At 59.4% G+C, this 15,670-nt stretch overlaps 1 protein-coding gene across 1 annotated transcript; it reads right to left on the reverse strand.

The window, feature by feature from the left end:
• Nucleotides 1-4,274: 4,274 nt before the first annotated feature.
• Nucleotides 4,275-15,073, reverse strand: CSRNP1 (cysteine and serine rich nuclear protein 1). The gene is made up of 5 exons (XM_079795763.1): nt 14,872-15,073; nt 8,048-8,281; nt 6,209-6,468; nt 5,443-5,757; nt 4,275-5,343 (listed from the first exon to the last, which is right to left on the reverse strand). Exons 2-5 carry the CDS (start codon nt 8,256-8,258, stop codon nt 4,411-4,413), a joined length of 1,719 nt encoding a protein of 572 aa, XP_079651889.1. The 5' UTR covers nt 8,259-8,281; nt 14,872-15,073; the 3' UTR covers nt 4,275-4,410.
• Between the last annotated feature and the right edge of the window lie 597 nt (nt 15,074-15,670).

Here is a 15,670-nt window from a genome sequence, read left to right on the forward strand (position 1 = left end):
ATGCCTCTCCTCTCCTGTCTGGTCCCCCGAGTCCTGGAGCTAAAGAGGCAGCCCTTCTTAATGATGCTCTTCCCTGCCACGGTGCTCGCTGCATCCTCCCTGGCAACAGGAGCAGATGGGAGGACCAGGTGCACAAGGTCCCCATGGCTGCGGTGCCGTGTGAGAGAGAGACCGCCACCCTGCATGCAGGCTGCAAGGGTCGTTGGCCCACTTTGTCCCTTGCATTCTGTCTCCTCCTCCCCGAGTCCCCAGCTGGCCTCTGCTGGTCCCCACTGGTTTGGGCAATTACCCTTGCCTAGTACAGGGAAATACATCATAAGAAAAAATAGTTCCCACTTCAGCTTCTGTAAAAGACACTTGACCAACTCATTCATCCTCCAGAGAAACCCTTTAGCACCTACGGGGACAAAGGCAGTGGTCCCTACTTAGGTGAGTATCGTTCGTTGTGACTGGCAAGAGGGTGATAGAGGTCACCTTTGCTGTGCTCCCAATGCCTCTCTTCCTGTTTATCAGGATGGCAATAATGGGCCCGGCTGACCTCGGGGGAAGGGACTCTGGGAATCAGGAGGTCTCTAGAATGTCCGTGTGTGACCTTCCTAAGACCCTTCCTTCCCCTCTCATGGACTCAATGTCCCCATCTGTGGCAGGAAATTAGACCAGATCTATGTGTTCCCAAATCAAGGTACAAATCCCTGCCAGTGATAGTTAGAAAACATGCTTCAAGTTTAATAACTATGAGTTTAGTTTTATACAATGGAGAAGAACAGCACAACCAACCCATGAATCCGTGGGTGGTGTTACATAGAATGGTTCTAACTTTTAAGCATGTTGATATAATTGATATGGCGTAAAATGCTTAGTATGAGTAGCGTGTGGATATGGCAAAGTTATCGAGAGAAGTCCGGTGACTAAGGTTTGGGAACAGCGAACGAGTGAGGGTCCTTTTCAGAGCAGCTCGAGTTGTCCTTGCTGGCTGGCCGAGCCTTGTTTGACGTGTGGGGTGCATGGCCTCATGGTATGAGTCGATGACCTGGAAGCCTTTCCCCGGGTACTCCCCTCTTTCTTATGGGAAAACAGTCCACTTGACTATGAGGTGCTTTACAGCTCCGTTTCTTCGGGAGGGCTTGGGCCGCGCCTGCACAGCCAGGTTCGGTGAGCCTGAGAGGGGGCGGTGAAGGATTGAGAAAAGACAGACAGGAGAATAAAGCTGGGTCTGGTTGGGACGCTGCCCTCTCTGATGGCGAGACAGCGCCACAGCCTGCAAGCCAAGTCTTTATTTTATAGCCAGATTCCAGGAGGCAAAGTAAGGCCGTGGTCAAGATGTTTACAACGTTCTCGTGGGTTTCAAATCTACTCAATTACATGCACCTGATCAAGCTTTGTTTACTTGCTGCACCTCCCGCAGCCTGTATCACTCAGCCACGTGGGACCACAGGTTGGGACCATAACCTGTCCGAACACTGTAGCCGCTCTCCACAGGGGCTATGTTGAGAGGTCTGTCTGTATGGAAAACGATGCCGAAAAATATTGTATATTCAGCACATTTATATTGCTGTAAAACCTAGACCAGTGGTCGGCAAACTCATTAGTCAACAGAGCCAAATATCAACAGTACAACGATTGAAATTTCTTTGGAGAGCCACATTTTTTAAACTTAAACTTCTTCTAACGCCACTTCTTCAAAATAGACTCGCCCAGGCCGTGGTATTTTGTGGAAGAGCCACACTCAAGGGGCCAAAGAGCCGCATGTGGCTCGCGAGCCGCAGTTTGCCGACCACGGACCTAGACTGTCTTCATTTATCTTAAAAAAAACAAAAAACCAAGTGGCCCTGTGGCTCTAGAGGGGGAGTGAGCAGGTTCAGTCTAGCCATGGGCGGTGTCCACGGGGTAGGAGCTCGCGGGGCCTAACAGCTGGGGTATTGGAGCTGCTGGAGGCTGCCACCCAGACCCCAGGCCAGTCAGAGCTGAGCCTCACCGCCTTTGGAGAGGTGGGCTTGGGGATCACGCAAGCTGAAGCAATCTCTACCAAAGCATTCCAGGGGCCAGTGAGAGAGGAGACCGGGCAACTCAGTGTCCACCATGAGAAGCCTAGGACCTGGCTGTCCCTGCCTAAGTTGGGCACAAGGACAGCCTACCCCACCACGGGCCAGACTCGAAGCCTTGAGTCCTCTTGTGGCCACTGACCTTATGGCCATGTGCGTGCATGTCCCGAGGCAAGAGGTGTACCTAAATAAGGTGACAAAACTGGTAAGAGAAAAAAAAAAAAAAAGAGGCTAAAACATAGAAATAGAGGCCAGAGCATGAAAAGAGCATGGAGGTCATGAGGCTTGCATGTTCCAGACTCTCTTCGGAGTGCTGTACATACATGAACTAGACAAGCTTAGGAGGTGAGCAGGGTTATTTGCACAGTCAGTATTGAGGACACCTGGGCACAGTGAGGAGGAAGTCATTTGCATAAGAAATCTCACTTGGTAGTAGAAGAGCTGGGATTTGAACTTGGCACTGTGGGTCCGGGCGCTTAACCAGTAAACCGCAGAGAGCACGAACAGAGGCAGAGGATTCGAACAAGAAGTCCGGTCTCCTTGTTGGGTCCCCTTCCCAGCACTTGTGCAAATCAGTATTATTGCTAAGAGGGAGGCTGACCTTGCCCCTCAAGCCCCCATGGGGCTCACCAGGGCAGAGTGCAGCTTGCTGCTCTGGCCTGCAGCCCAGGCGGCCAGGGGCAGGTCAGACAGGTCTGGCTGGTGCAGATGGATGAAGTTCTACAGCTTCCGGCGTGTGGTGCTCAAGTCCCCAGGGACCTCAGTAGCTCAGCCCCACACAAGGCCTCTACCCACCCCACCCCACCCCTCTGCCTGCCTCCACCTGGGGGAGGGGCGGTGACTTCACCCTTAAGAGCCCCAGCTCCGTGAGGGTGAGTGGGAGTGCGTGCCCTCACCCATCCAAGCACACAGCTTGTCTGACTACCCACCCCAGGAGACCCCTGGAGAGAGATGGGTTCTTCCACAGGGTGAACTCCGTGAGCCCAGCCAGCCTCTCGTAGCTGGCTTCCAGTCTGCAGGTTGCCTGGCCTGCACAGGAGGAGGCCCAGCGTGTTGTGTCCTCAGTTCCCGTTCCCAACACGGCCTCAGTACCCACGCGGCCCTGCAGGGCCTGTCTCCCCTTCCCTCCCCCCCACCTCCTGAGCATATACACCTGTGTTCTTAAGTCTCCCCACAAATGCAGACCACACCATTAAAAATAGAGCCTTTTTATTGGTGCCTGCGAGTTCAGGCATAAGGTGTTCCCACAAGCGCGCAGGCTGACGGCCTCCTGGGTAAGAAGGCAAGCGCAGAGCCTGGGCTCCTTGGCACAGACACAGAGAAAAATGAATAAATTATAGTTACAATATTCAGGGGCAATATAGAAATTAGGATGCAAAATTCATCAAGGAACGGGCAGAAGAGCCATAAGGCACCACCCCTGGCCCTGGCCAACCGGCCCAGGGAGCAGGCAGGTGGGCCGGGCGGAGTGCAGTGTCCAGAAAGCCCTGAGATTGTCTTCCAGGGCGTGCGGAGGGCCCGGAGGCACTGAGGGGAGCCCCTGGCTCTCTCTCGGCCTCCTGCTTCCCCTTCCTGCATTGATGGACCGGGACTAAAGGCTATGGCCCTTGGGGGAGGGGAGAGATGGGGCAGAGGACAGGAAGTGGAGGGGGCTGAGTGGGTCACGGTTGGTCAGCTCCGTCCCTCCTCTGCCCAAACACTGTCCGAGGCTAACCTCTGCCTGCTCAACCACCCAGAGCCAGGCAGCTGCCACAGCAGACAGAGGGTTTGAATCCACATCGGGTCTACACCCAAGACCAGGCAGGGCGGGGCTGCAGGCCTACAAGGTGAAAGGGACTCCCGGGGTCCGTGCCCCACCCTGACCTCAGCATTGCCTACCAGCCAGGGATGAGAAGCCTAAGCTGCCTGTCTCCAAATAAATTATGGAAATAAATTAGAGTCTTCACAGTCCAGAGGATTCAGCCACCCGGGGGGGAGGGCTCAGGGTGGCAGAAGCCGGAAGAGGTAGATGTTTCCAGCCCTGTCTCGCTGTCATCAGGCTAAGAAACATCATGCCCTCCTCTTCCTGGCATGCGCCATGGAAGTGGGAGAGACTGGGCACCAGGGGCTGGGTGGCCGAAGGGGGGAGCCCCCTCCCACTCTCTTCAGCACAGAAAGTTACAAAAATAAATAATACATCGATCCAGAGTGTTGCATGAAAATCAGGAATGCCCACATGGGTGAGTCAGCCAATGGGAGACGGTTACATACAGGCCACCCCGGAGCCCCCAAATTATGACACAGCAGCAACAGGGCGTTCGGGGCCGGGAAAAGGCACCCTAGTCCTCGCACAGGCACGGGCTCCAGCAGGGACGCCAGGGCAGTGTCCTCACACAACTGGCAGTCCCAGAAGGAAGCCAGTGTCCTCGGCAGCTGGCTCAGACAAGCCCATGATGGATTCCAGGAAGCAAACGCCGGTGTCCCCAGGCGGGGAAAAGGCAGGTGAGGGAAAGTGGGGTGCCTCCAAGTTGTCCAGGGCGTCAGACACCTTCCGAGAGGTGTAGTGGGGCCCCAGACTGTAGTCTGGCAGGGCCTGGAGCAGCTCAAAGGAGTCGCAGGAAGACCAGCTGAGGTCCACTGAGCTGCTCTGGCCGGCGTCCACGCTGGGCGGCACCTCGGTGCCAGGGAGGCTGCCTTCTCCCAGCCCTTCAAGGCCACTGTTTAGGAAGCAGCTGGCATCCAGGTTGGCATTCTCATCCAGGATGCCCGATGTGAAGCTGGTACTGGAATAGCTGTGGGTCCAGCCGGCCAGGCCACCGGGGTCACCAGAACCAAAGATATCAGCCAGGTGGAAGCAGCTAAGGTTGTCGAGGTTCCCCACACCCCCTTCTTCCTCCTCCTCTCCACCCACGTCTGAGTCACTGAATCTCAGGATCTGCTCCAGGCTGTCGTCATCCATGCCAGGCTGGAAGCCAGGGTCAGGCAGGGCTGGATGGGCAGGACTGTCGGGGGGCTCGCTAGTGCCCGATGCTGCGGAGGAATCCGTCATGTCGCTGCTGCAGCTGTGGTCTCCCAGCTCGCTGCTCACGGGGGGGTTGGCCAGTGGGAAAGTGGGGGTCAGGATCTGCCCACCAGGGCTGGGTGGACTGCCCAGGGCAGGGGCCTCCAGCTCCCCGAGGCTCTCAGCCCCCTGCTCCAGCTGCAGGCGGGTGAGCGTGTGGAGCAAATGGGTCTGAACCCGCGCCTGATTAAATTCCACGCGGCCCTTGGGGTTCTCGCAGCCCTCCTTGCAGCAGCCACAGGGGAACGCTGTGTGGTCCATCTGCAGGGAAGGCAGAGGCACGGGTGAGGATCCTGAGGAGCCCAGGGAAGCAGCCCCCCAGCTCAGGCTCCCGCTCCCAGCCCAGCCCGACCTCCGTACCTGGCACTTGATGCCCGCCAGGCTGCAGCTGCAGGTCTCAGGGTCACAGACCCTGTCGCAGCGACAGCCACAGTCCTCCCGGGACTGGCGCAGCGCCTGCAGCTCCCGCTTCTCCTCCCGGTCGATCTTCCGCACGCCTGCAGCCCGCAGCAGGGCCCGCCGCTTCCGGGCTGGGTAGGGGTGCAGGGAGGTCATTTCCTCCAACCGGCCACCTGCCATGGCCTCTGCCAACTCCTCATCCACAGAGGCATCATCAATGGCATCCACTGTCAGTGTCAGGCCGGCCTCCACCTCAGGTACCCCAGCTTCTGTCAGCTGCATCCAGGGGAGAGAGGAGGGATGTGAGAGGCACAGACGCGGTGGTCTCAGTCCCCACAGCCACCAGTCATCCGATCAACGCCCCCCACGTGCTACTCTGGGCTGGATGGACACTGAGGGTATCCCAGTGATCAGGACAGCCAAGAACACTGCCCTCAGGGCATCTGCGAAGAGATTTCCTGTCCATTTCATGGACAACGCCCTCCCCCCGCCAGATACACCCACCCCCCAGTGTCCGTCAATTCCACATCCTCCTCCCCAGTGAGGTCAGACAGGTTCAGGTACCATGCCCCATTCTGCCTGCACATCATCCAGGCAACAGGTCCTGATCAAGCCACCACTGGCCCCATGCATGTCTTTCCCCAACAGCGAGCAAACCAGCACCTGCCCCTGGTGCCCCTCCCGCCAAGGCTAGGCCTTCACTGTGGACCTCTGTGGGGTCTCCTACCTTCGACCGAAGCACCTCCAGCTTCTCCTCCTTCAGGCGCAGGCGGAGCTTCTCTCGCCGTGCCCGGGCCTGCTCCTGGGCAAACTCGGCCAAGGAGAAGCGGCGGCAGGCACTGTGGCGAGGGGCCATACCCAGAGTGCAGCCACCGCGGCTGGGCACGCTGGTGAAGCCCTGGCACCGAGGGAAGTAGAAGACGGTGGTGCCATTGAAGGCTACGCGGCCTGGGCGCTTCCGGGGAGCCCGCTTCAGGATGGACGAGGCTGGAAGGCAAGCAGAGGAGGGGTAGCGCATGAGTTCTCTGTGATACGCAGCACGAGCCCCTGGAAGAGGACCCTGATCCACCGCTCCTCACACCCCCCAAGAGATGGATTCAAATTTAGAAGCCAAAAAAAAAAAATGAGGAGCCAGCCTGGCTGGGATTAGAGTTGGTAAAATTGAGCACCACCCCTATGCCAATACCAGCCTATTGCTATTACCAGATGAAAGGAGAGCATCTGTAAGTGTAAACATCTTTCCCATCTTTATAAGCAGATTATAGGTCCCTTGTATCGTTTTCTAGTTGTTTTTTTTATTGATTTGTAGGCGCGCTTTATATATGCTACTAGAGACATTAGTGGCAACGTGGCCTGTCCAATGCAATACGTAGAATTCTTATTCCCTCTGCGAGCTGAATTGGCTAGCACTTCCTGAACAATGGGAACCCGCAGTGGTGACAGACAGCATCCTCCTCTTGTTCCTGACCTAGTGGGAAATGCTTCCAGTATTTCCTCATTAGTCAGAACCAGCTTTTGGGATGAAACCTATTTTTTAACCATTTAAGTAGAATTCACTTACGTCTATCTTACCAAGAGTCTTATCTAGAAGGAATATTATGTTTTATCAAATATTCTTTCAGCGTCTAGAGTAGCTCTTATATTTTTCTTCCTCTGACACAGTCAGTTGGCAAACTATGAGATTGGTTTTTATATTAAACCATCCTTCTATTTCCAGGATAAACCCACAGTCGTTTCGTCAGTTAATGCACCGTTAGATCTATGTGCTAAAAATCAGACTTTAACCGGTTTGGCTCAGTGGATAGAGCGTCGGCCTGCGGATTGAAGGGTCCCAGGTTCGATTCTGGTCAAGGGCATGTACCTGGGTTGCGGGCACATGCCAGTAGGAGGTGTGCAGGAGGCAGCTGATCGATGTTTCTCTCTCATCGATGTTTCTAACTCTTTATCCCTCTCCCTTCCTCTCTGTAAAAAATCAATAAAATGTATTTTTTTAAAAAATGGAAAGGCTCCTTGGGCCTAGGGGGAGTGATCATACAAAGCAAGGTTGAGAAACTGCTCCTGGGCCTCCTCTGTCAGTTTGGAACCAGAATCTGCCAGCTTGAAAAATAACCTTTTCACTCCGGTCAGGTAAAGCCAAGTGGCATTTTGACAGGAGAGGGACCGGCTTGACAGGCCTCGCAGCGGAGAAGTGCGGGCGTGGGGCTCCGGCAGAGCAGCTGGAAGGAGGACAGGGCGAGAGCTGGAGAAACGAAACTGGAACAGAAGGGAGGAGCCGGGGCGGGAGGGCTGAGGGCCACTCTCAGGAGCTCTGCTCTGAATGTCATGACTTTGAAACAGGGGAGTCCCAAGGTCAAAGGTGAATGTAGCCAAGACCAAGCGCCTCTGGACAGTGGGCATTCCTCAGTGCCCATGGTATTCCAGGAAGTGGATGAGGTGGGGAGCGAAGGCCATGGGGACACGGCCTCCAGTGGCTAGGATGGCTTTGACACACGTCTCCCGATTTCATCTTTAGGAAGGAAGGAGCGGGGCGGTGTGTGGTGGGCTCCCCAGGGGAGTAGGGACTCACGGGTAAAACTTTGGGGGCCACAGACGTTCCGGTCAGGCGGGGACATCTGATCCCAGGGGCCCTCCTCTTCCAGGTCCCAGGCTGGGGAGACTGAAGAGCTTGGGGAGCAGGAGCCAGAGTGGTGGCCCGAGGAGGACGAAGACGAAGACGAGCAGAGCGAGGAGTCATCCTCTTCCAACTGGTCCAACTTCCTTTTCAGCAACCCAGCCATGGCGGGTCCCGGGCGCAGACAGCCTGGAACGGGAAGGAGAAAGCTCCCAGAGGCGGGCCTGAGGTGTCCCAGATCGTCCCCTCTCCCACTGACCCTCCGAGGTGTCCCAGGCCCTCCCGCCCCAGCCCCGGAGCTCTATGTGCAGGGGGCACGTCCCCAGGGGGCTCCTTTGCACAAGACAGAGCAGAGAGGCCCGAACCCTCGTCCTGGTGCTTGGAGACTCCCCGCCCTCGGCCCTGAAGCCCTTCCAGGACACGGCCAGGCACCGTCCCACCACCTCCTACCGCCCACCTACACAGGCGCGCACACACCAGACTAGCAGATGGACCGACAGACCTCTGCCTAGCCTCGCTCGTTCCCCGACAGGAATCCTGGGGGCTGACTCACGGGCTGGGTGATTCACAGGGCTCGCATCTGTGTGCTTGTGTGTGTGTGAGAGACTGTCTGCGCGGCCATGGCTCCCCCTCCCCCCCTCCCCCCCCCCTCCCCTCCGAGCACACCCACAGGCACACCGCCCTGCGGCCCCGGTCCCGGGCCAGGCCAGCCAGGACACTCCGGGAGGGACACAGGCTGCTCGGCCGCTGGCCCTGCTTCCCACACCCAGGCCTTTCCCGGGCCCCTCCTCTCCCGGGAAGGACCTGCTCAGACTCCCCCTCAGAAACCCCCGCCCCACGGAGGGCCTGCCTCCCGCCATGACTGGGGGACACCCAGGCTTCATGCCGCTTTCCTATCTCCTGTTTGGTCTTCAAAGGTCACCTCCATCTGCCTTCTACTCTAATATCTAGCCCTGTTTGTTTGAATTAACTTCCCATGGAAATTATTGTTTCCCATTAAAAAACAAAACAAAACAAAACAAAAAAAACTCTTCTAGTGAAACCGACCTGCCAAGACAATGTCCCCTCTCTCCAGTCTGTAGCTCGGTGACTTGGAGCCTCCCCAGGACACCCTGCTCCGGTCTCCCCTTTGCAGGTCCCAGTCCTCCGCGGGAATGCAACCAGACTCCCCCAGTCTGGCTGGCCCCATCCAAGTGGAGTGGAGGGGACTTGGGGTTCCCTCCCCTAAACACCAAGGCAAATAACAGTCCCTTCCACCCCCTTGGGAATCCCCGAAGGACGCAGTCCTAAGGGCTGATCACAGCTACCTTGTCTCCGCACATCCGGTGGCACTCAGGGCTCGGCCCCCAGGAGGTCACCGAGAGGAAGGGGAAACGATGCAGGGGCCCCAGAGCTGGGGAGCCCCTCCCCCACAGCCATCACAGGAAACGAGAGAGAACAGGAAAAGCCAACCAGAAGGCTGGCGGATCTCCCCTCCTCAGGTGTCCTTTCCAGACACCCCTTTCTCCCTCTGCCCAGCCTCCCTCCCACCAAGTCCCTGCATCCTAGACCTAGAGGGTGTGCTGTCCATCGACTTACTGGGCAGGCTGACTGGATAAAATTCTTTGCAGGGACAGGCTGTCCCCGCAGGCACAAGAGGAGCAAGAGAGGGCTGGCCTCCTTGCAAACTCTCCACATTGGGCCCGGGGTGGGGGTGGGGGGATGGGGGGAAAGAGGACACACAGGTGTTTCCGGGGGCTTCTCGGCGGGTGCGTTCTCAGGCTCGGCACCCCCTCCCAGGCTTAAACCACAAACAAAAACAACCCAGCTCGCAGCTGACCTGCAGCTTCTCCCAGGAGATGGGGGGACTTGGCGACCCAGAATCAGGCTTGCACACATATAACAACACATGCAGGCCAGAGACGCTCAGACACACAGGGACCAACCACACCCAGGCTCGCTGTCCCCACCACAGTCTCCCATCCTTTCCCAAGCTCCAGATGTGTCTCCGGGGTGCTGAGTGGCTCCCTAATCACACACCCAAGCCTGAGACCCCTTCCCCCAACGCCAAATGCCCACTTGGTATTTCTGCCTGGCTGTTCCCTAGAAACATAAAATTCTGCAGGCCCCAAATCGAACCCCTTGTCTGTGCCCCCCCCCACCCGTGCCATCTGTTCCTCTTCCTGTGTTCCCTATCTTAGTAACAGCACTGCCACCCACCCGGTTACTCAAGCCAGAAACCTGCAGCCATCCTCAACTCCTTCTCCCCTCTTCTCTCCCTCCATCCACACCCCGTCACACGTTAACTCGTTTAATCCACCCAAGGCCCGGCACGGGCTCGGTAGGTATCATGGAGGCCACCCAGCACAGGGTTAAGAACCTTGGCTCCAGAACCAGACTGCTGGCATTTAACCCTGGCTTAGCTCTTAATTAGCTGAGTGACCCTGGGTCAGTTCCTTAACCACGACACTCCAATCCTCTGTCATAAAACCTCGCAGGGTTAGGAGGCTTCCCTGAGTCAATTCATGTCAAGTGCTTAGTGCTTAGTGCTCAGTGCTCAGTGCTCAGTGCTCAGTGCCTGTGTCAATCTGCACCGTGAAGACAAGAATGAGCTCCTGGATACACACACACACACACACACACACAGATGAATCTCACTGATGCCACATTAGATGAAAGGAGCCAGGCGCAAGAATGCATGTGAATGAAGCTCAAGAAAAGGCAGACCCGATCACTGGTGATGCAGGTTAGAACAGTGGTTACTACTGGGGGAGGGGAGGGATGCACTAGGAACAGCCAGCAGGGAATCTTGGGGAAGTGGTGGGGTGGGGGGTGGGGGGGCAGTCTGGAAATGTTCTAAGTTGATCTGGGTTGATATTTGTTCCATGCGTGTCTAAAGCCATAAAATCCATCTAGCTGTGCGTGTAAGATTCATATACTTCATGCATTTTCTGTACGTCACCTGCAATTTAAGAAGTTTATTACCCTTATGTCTCCACCCCCACTGCTATTACCCATGTCCTCTCCCCATAGCCATTCTTTGCCCTGCAGCCAGAGTAATCTTATTAAACCCCCTATCTACCTGCCACCTCCACGTTTAGAATCCCCTGAGGGGATTCCACGAAAGGCTGAGAGGCCAGAGCAGGCCTAGCTGCAGCCCATCCTCCAGGCTCATCCTGTGAGTCTCCCCACCCCCCCTCACTTGACACTCCAGCAGAACTTGTGGCGCCCCTGATCGCCACAACTTGTTCACCTCCTGGACTATCATCTCCTAGAGGGCCTCCCCAAAACCCCCACTCCTCCTCACTCACTACAGGCCTCTCTGGGTCCTGGGAGCCCCACATCACAGCCCTCACCTCCCCACCTTGCAGTGGTCTCATTGCTCATCTCCCTCTCCCCAGGCTGGGGGCCTCCCAGCCTGGCTGTCATGGTGCCCAGGCCTAGAACGGAGCCTGGCATAGAGAAGGCCACTGAGGACCATCAGAGGTAGGCAGGTGGGTGCTTTGTATCACGTAGAAACAAGATTAACCCTTTGCACTCGCTTGCTTTTTTCTCGATTCCTTTATTCTACTCGGGATTTAATTTTTTAAATACCCCAGATTCTACAAAGCGCGGCAGTAGAATAAAAAACTGGAGTTTCTTTTCATACAAACTTACTTATTTGGATTTTTTTATATTTCAAATTATTGAGACATTCAAAGAGTAATTTTAATCTTCGATGCTAACCGTGTCGAGTCACACTCGACATCGCAAAAGGTTAAGCACGTGAGTTCTCTGGGGTGGGGGGAGGGAGCGAGTGGTCAGTGTGATCTCATGCTCCTGTCACAGTCAGTTTAAGGGGGGCGGGGTTCACACCCCTCCCCCAGCCTGCAGCGGAGGGTTTGAACCAGAATGGTACCCAGAAGGGGGTGGCTCTGAGGGAGACGAAAGTCTGCTGCAGGCAGGTGCCAAAGCAGGTGCCCACACATGCACCTCCGGAGGCTCCCTGCTCCCGAGTAAACAGAGAGAGAGGTCGAGGAAGCAGGTTTAAGCCTTGGATCTCCCATGGGAACTTAAGGTGAGGGGTTATAGGCTCCAAAACTGCAGATGGAGAAACCAGGGCTGTGCTGCAGGCTTTGTGATGAACCCCCCCCCCCCCCCCCGCAGGATCTGCAGGCCTGGAATCAAACCAGAAACCGTCTCCTCCCCGATACTCCTTTGGGGTGAGGGAAGAAGGAAGAGCCACCATCCCACCTGGGAATCCAGGGGCTGAGAGAGGCAGAGGCCGGCGATAAGACCAAAAGACTCAGCCAGAGACGAGGAGAACCAAGAAAGAGGAATGAAAGATAGTGGAAGAGTCCAAGGAAAGTGTCAGACAGTGAGTCAGAGGGTGGGGGAGGGGCCTCCAGCAGCTACCCAGGAATCAGGATCCCCGACCGTGGCCCTGTTCCCAGGGAGCACAGCCCCCTCCCGGGGTCCTGGAGGAAGGAAAAGCAATTCCCAGGAGCTGGCTCAGACAGAAACACCACACCCCCCGGAGCCCCGGAGCCAGGCCCGGAATCAAAGAGAACCAGGCTTCTTCCGGGATCGGCCTGGGCCCTGAGAATCAGACCGCCTTCCTGCCAACACACACAGGAGCTGACAGTCCAGGGCGAGGGGGGCACACCTCCCCACCCGACTCACCATAACTATCTCCACACTCAGGCCACACCACGTGCGTCCAGGAAAGGGCACCTCACCCTGGGCACCAAACAAACCAAGGCTATTGTGGGGGGCGGGAGGGGGTGGGGTTTAGGGGAAGAGACAATCTCGGGGGCCTCTGAAGTCACACCCATTCCTCTGTCCCAATGCCCCAGCCCCCACCCCAAGCTGGGGAGGGGGCACCTTCAGCAGCCGCCTTCTAACTCCAAGAATCTGAAACATGTGTCTTTTAACCTCAGAGCCCCTGACCTCGGGGGGCAGGTCAGTTTCCCCCCAAGACCCGAAGGGGCCCTCAAGAACTACTTCCTGGGAGAAGGGGAGGGCGCCTCTGAGCACTGCCCCCCCCCCCCCCCCATGGGGCTTGGCTGGAGAAACAGCCTGGGCAGCCCAGAGGCGGACAGGAAGCCTGGGCACACCCCTCCCCCACCTCTCCCTCTGAAAGTGATCAGAGGGGGGCGGGGACAGTTCCTCCGCCTTGGCCTCCAGGGCCTGGCACTGGGCAGGTGTCAGATGCTTGCTGGCTACGTGAGGCCATCGCTTCTGCAGCAGGGAAACTGCACCTGACAGCGGCCGCTTCCTCCACCCCGGCCCGGCCTCCTGCACTCTCATTCATTCATTCATTCATTCATTCCTTCCACAAACAATTATGGGACTCCAACGAGGTTGCCAGGCACTGCTCTGGCCCTTGGGCACAGAGGGAGCAAGACACACATGAGTGCGGCCCCCTGAGGTGTTGAGTTTAGTGGGCAGGGGTACCATCAGAGTTTACAAGCCCTGCTGTGTGCTGCGACGGTGGGTGGCAGGGGTGGGCAGGAGGGGTCCGGGGCTCTCGGCGGGAAGGATGGAGAGAGAGTTCAGACCGGGGGCACGTGAGTGAGGGACGTGAGAGGAGAGCCTGAGTGGTGTGCGGTGGGCGGTGCTGCAGGGCCAGGGCGCCCAGGTCAGGCCACGGCCCGAGGGCACAGGAAGCCACCGCAGGGTTGAAGCAGGGAGTGACAATACCAGATTTGCATTTTAAAAAGATGGCTCAGCACCGGGACGGGAGGGGGTGTGCCCGGGGGTGACGCGGTGCAGCCCGAGCTCAGGGAGAGGTGACAGGACAAGGGCACGGGAGAACGGGGAACGGCCTGGGTGACCTCGGGCGGTGGGGACCACGGGGGGCAGGGATCTGAAGGATGTGGGGCTGGGGGGGTGCGGGGGGGGATGAGCGGTGCTGGAGGGCGGTGGGACCCTCGGTGTCGGGAGTGTGGGCTCTGCGTGTGACTGTGCCGGGGAGCCGGAGTGACTCAGTGCGTGCCGGTTGCCGTGGAGTCGGCATCTCCAGTGGGTGCCGGTGGAAAAGCCCCCGGGGGGGAGACCCGGAGGCCGGGGAGGAAGTGCGTGCTGGGGAGGGGAGAGGAAGTGCGTGGGAGACCGCCTGCGGGGCCCGGGGTGGCCGGCGGAGCTGCGCCGTGACTCACCGGTGGTGGCCTCCGCGTGTGACGGCGACTGACAAACAGGTGAGTGTACGACACAACCCCTCCTCCCCCCGCCCGCCTCCCGCCTCCCTCCCGCCCGGGGTCCGTGACTCACGGAGCCTCCTCCTCGCCCATCCCTCCACTCCCTCCCGGGCCCGCCTCCCCGGGGCGCCGGGCACGCGCCGCAGCCCCAGCATCCACCCCCGGGGGGAGCCCGAGGAAGAAAGCGACAAATGTCACCTGCTCCGGCCACGAGAGGAACTTCTGAAAAGTTCTCCCGCAACTGGGTCAGAAGGGAACTCGCCCGCGGACGCGCGCACCCCGCCACCCGGCCTCCGCGCGCGGCTCGGCTCGGCTCGGCTCGGCCGCCGCCGGCGCGGGGCTCGGGGCGCCGGGACTTCGTGGGGTGCCCGCGGCGGGGCGGGGGGAGGGGAGCGGGAAGCCTGCGCCTCCGTGCCCTGCCCCCCCTCCCCTCCCCTCCCCCTGCCCGGACCCCGGCCGTGTCACGCCGCCTGGGGCCCGCTGGGCTGTCCTGCCCCCGCGCCCGCTCTGGGTGTCAGGGGGCAAACGGCAGGGGTCCGCGGTGCAGCGCCCCCCGCGCGGGACGCCCCCTCCCCAAAGTCCCCGTCCGGTCCGGTCCGGCCCAGAACCCTTCGCGCCTACCTGCCGGCCAGGTGCTCTCCACGGACCCCGACGCGACCCACGTCCCGCCGGGACGCCTTCCGCTCCGCGACCCCGCGTCCACTCGGCCCGCAGCCGTCGGCCCAGCCTCCCCGGGCTCTGCGGTCCGGCAGCGGCGGCGGCGGGAGACAGTCTGCGCGGCCCCGCCCGCCGCTCCGCCCTCGTCGTCAGTGGAAAACTCCGGGGCTGGCCGCGCTGACGCAGCCCGGCCGCCGGCCAGGCCTCCCGCCGCCCCGCCCCGCCCCGCCCCGCCCCGCCCCGCCCCGGAGGCGCCGCCCCCGCCCCGCCCCGCCCCGCCCCGCCCCGCCCCGCCCCGCCCCGCCCCGCCCCGCCCCGCCCCGCCGGCGCACGGCCTCCCCGCCCCGCCCCGCCCCGCCGGCGCACGGCCTCCCCGCCCCGCCCGGGCCTGTCCGGACCGCCAGCCCGCTCTCCCCGCACTCCCGCGGGGGCACGTGTGCACGCCCCGCAGCGAGCCCCGGCCCGGGAGCCCGCCCTCCGCCTCTCTTCCCGGCCGCAGACGCCACCCTCCCCACCACGCGTCCCTGAGCGTTTCCACCCTCACCCCTTCGCTGCAGCCGGCCCTCTCGCCTTTCTGGCCCCTTGCTGCTGACTAGCACCCCATCGCCTTAAGCCTCAGCTTCCAATGCCTCCTCCAGGGAGCCTTCGGGGACCCCTCTTCGGCCAGAGGTGTATAAGTAGAAGGGCCGAGGGGGGCCTGCCTGCCTTGACCTCTCCAGGGAGGAGCCCTAGGAGAAAAGCGGGCTGCGGGAAGCCACCGTCC

The sequence above is a fragment of the Cnephaeus nilssonii genome (genome assembly GCF_951640355.1).
Source record: "Cnephaeus nilssonii genome assembly, chromosome: 17".
Lineage (NCBI taxonomy): Eukaryota > Metazoa > Chordata > Mammalia > Chiroptera > Vespertilionidae > Cnephaeus > Cnephaeus nilssonii.

Excerpts from the sequence above, each read along its gene's own strand:
- CSRNP1 (XM_079795763.1), bottom strand. The coding sequence starts at position 8,258 with ATGGCTGGGTTGCTGAAAAGGAAGTTGGACCAGTTGGAAGAGGATGAC. Across the intron at positions 6,469-8,047 it reads TGGCCCCCAAAGTTTTACCC|CCTCGTCCATCCTGAAGCGG; the intron begins GTGAGTCCCTAC and ends CTTGCCTTCCAG. Across the intron at positions 5,344-5,442 it reads TGGCGGGCATCAAGTGCCAG|ATGGACCACACAGCGTTCCC; the intron begins GTACGGAGGTCG and ends CCTTCCCTGCAG.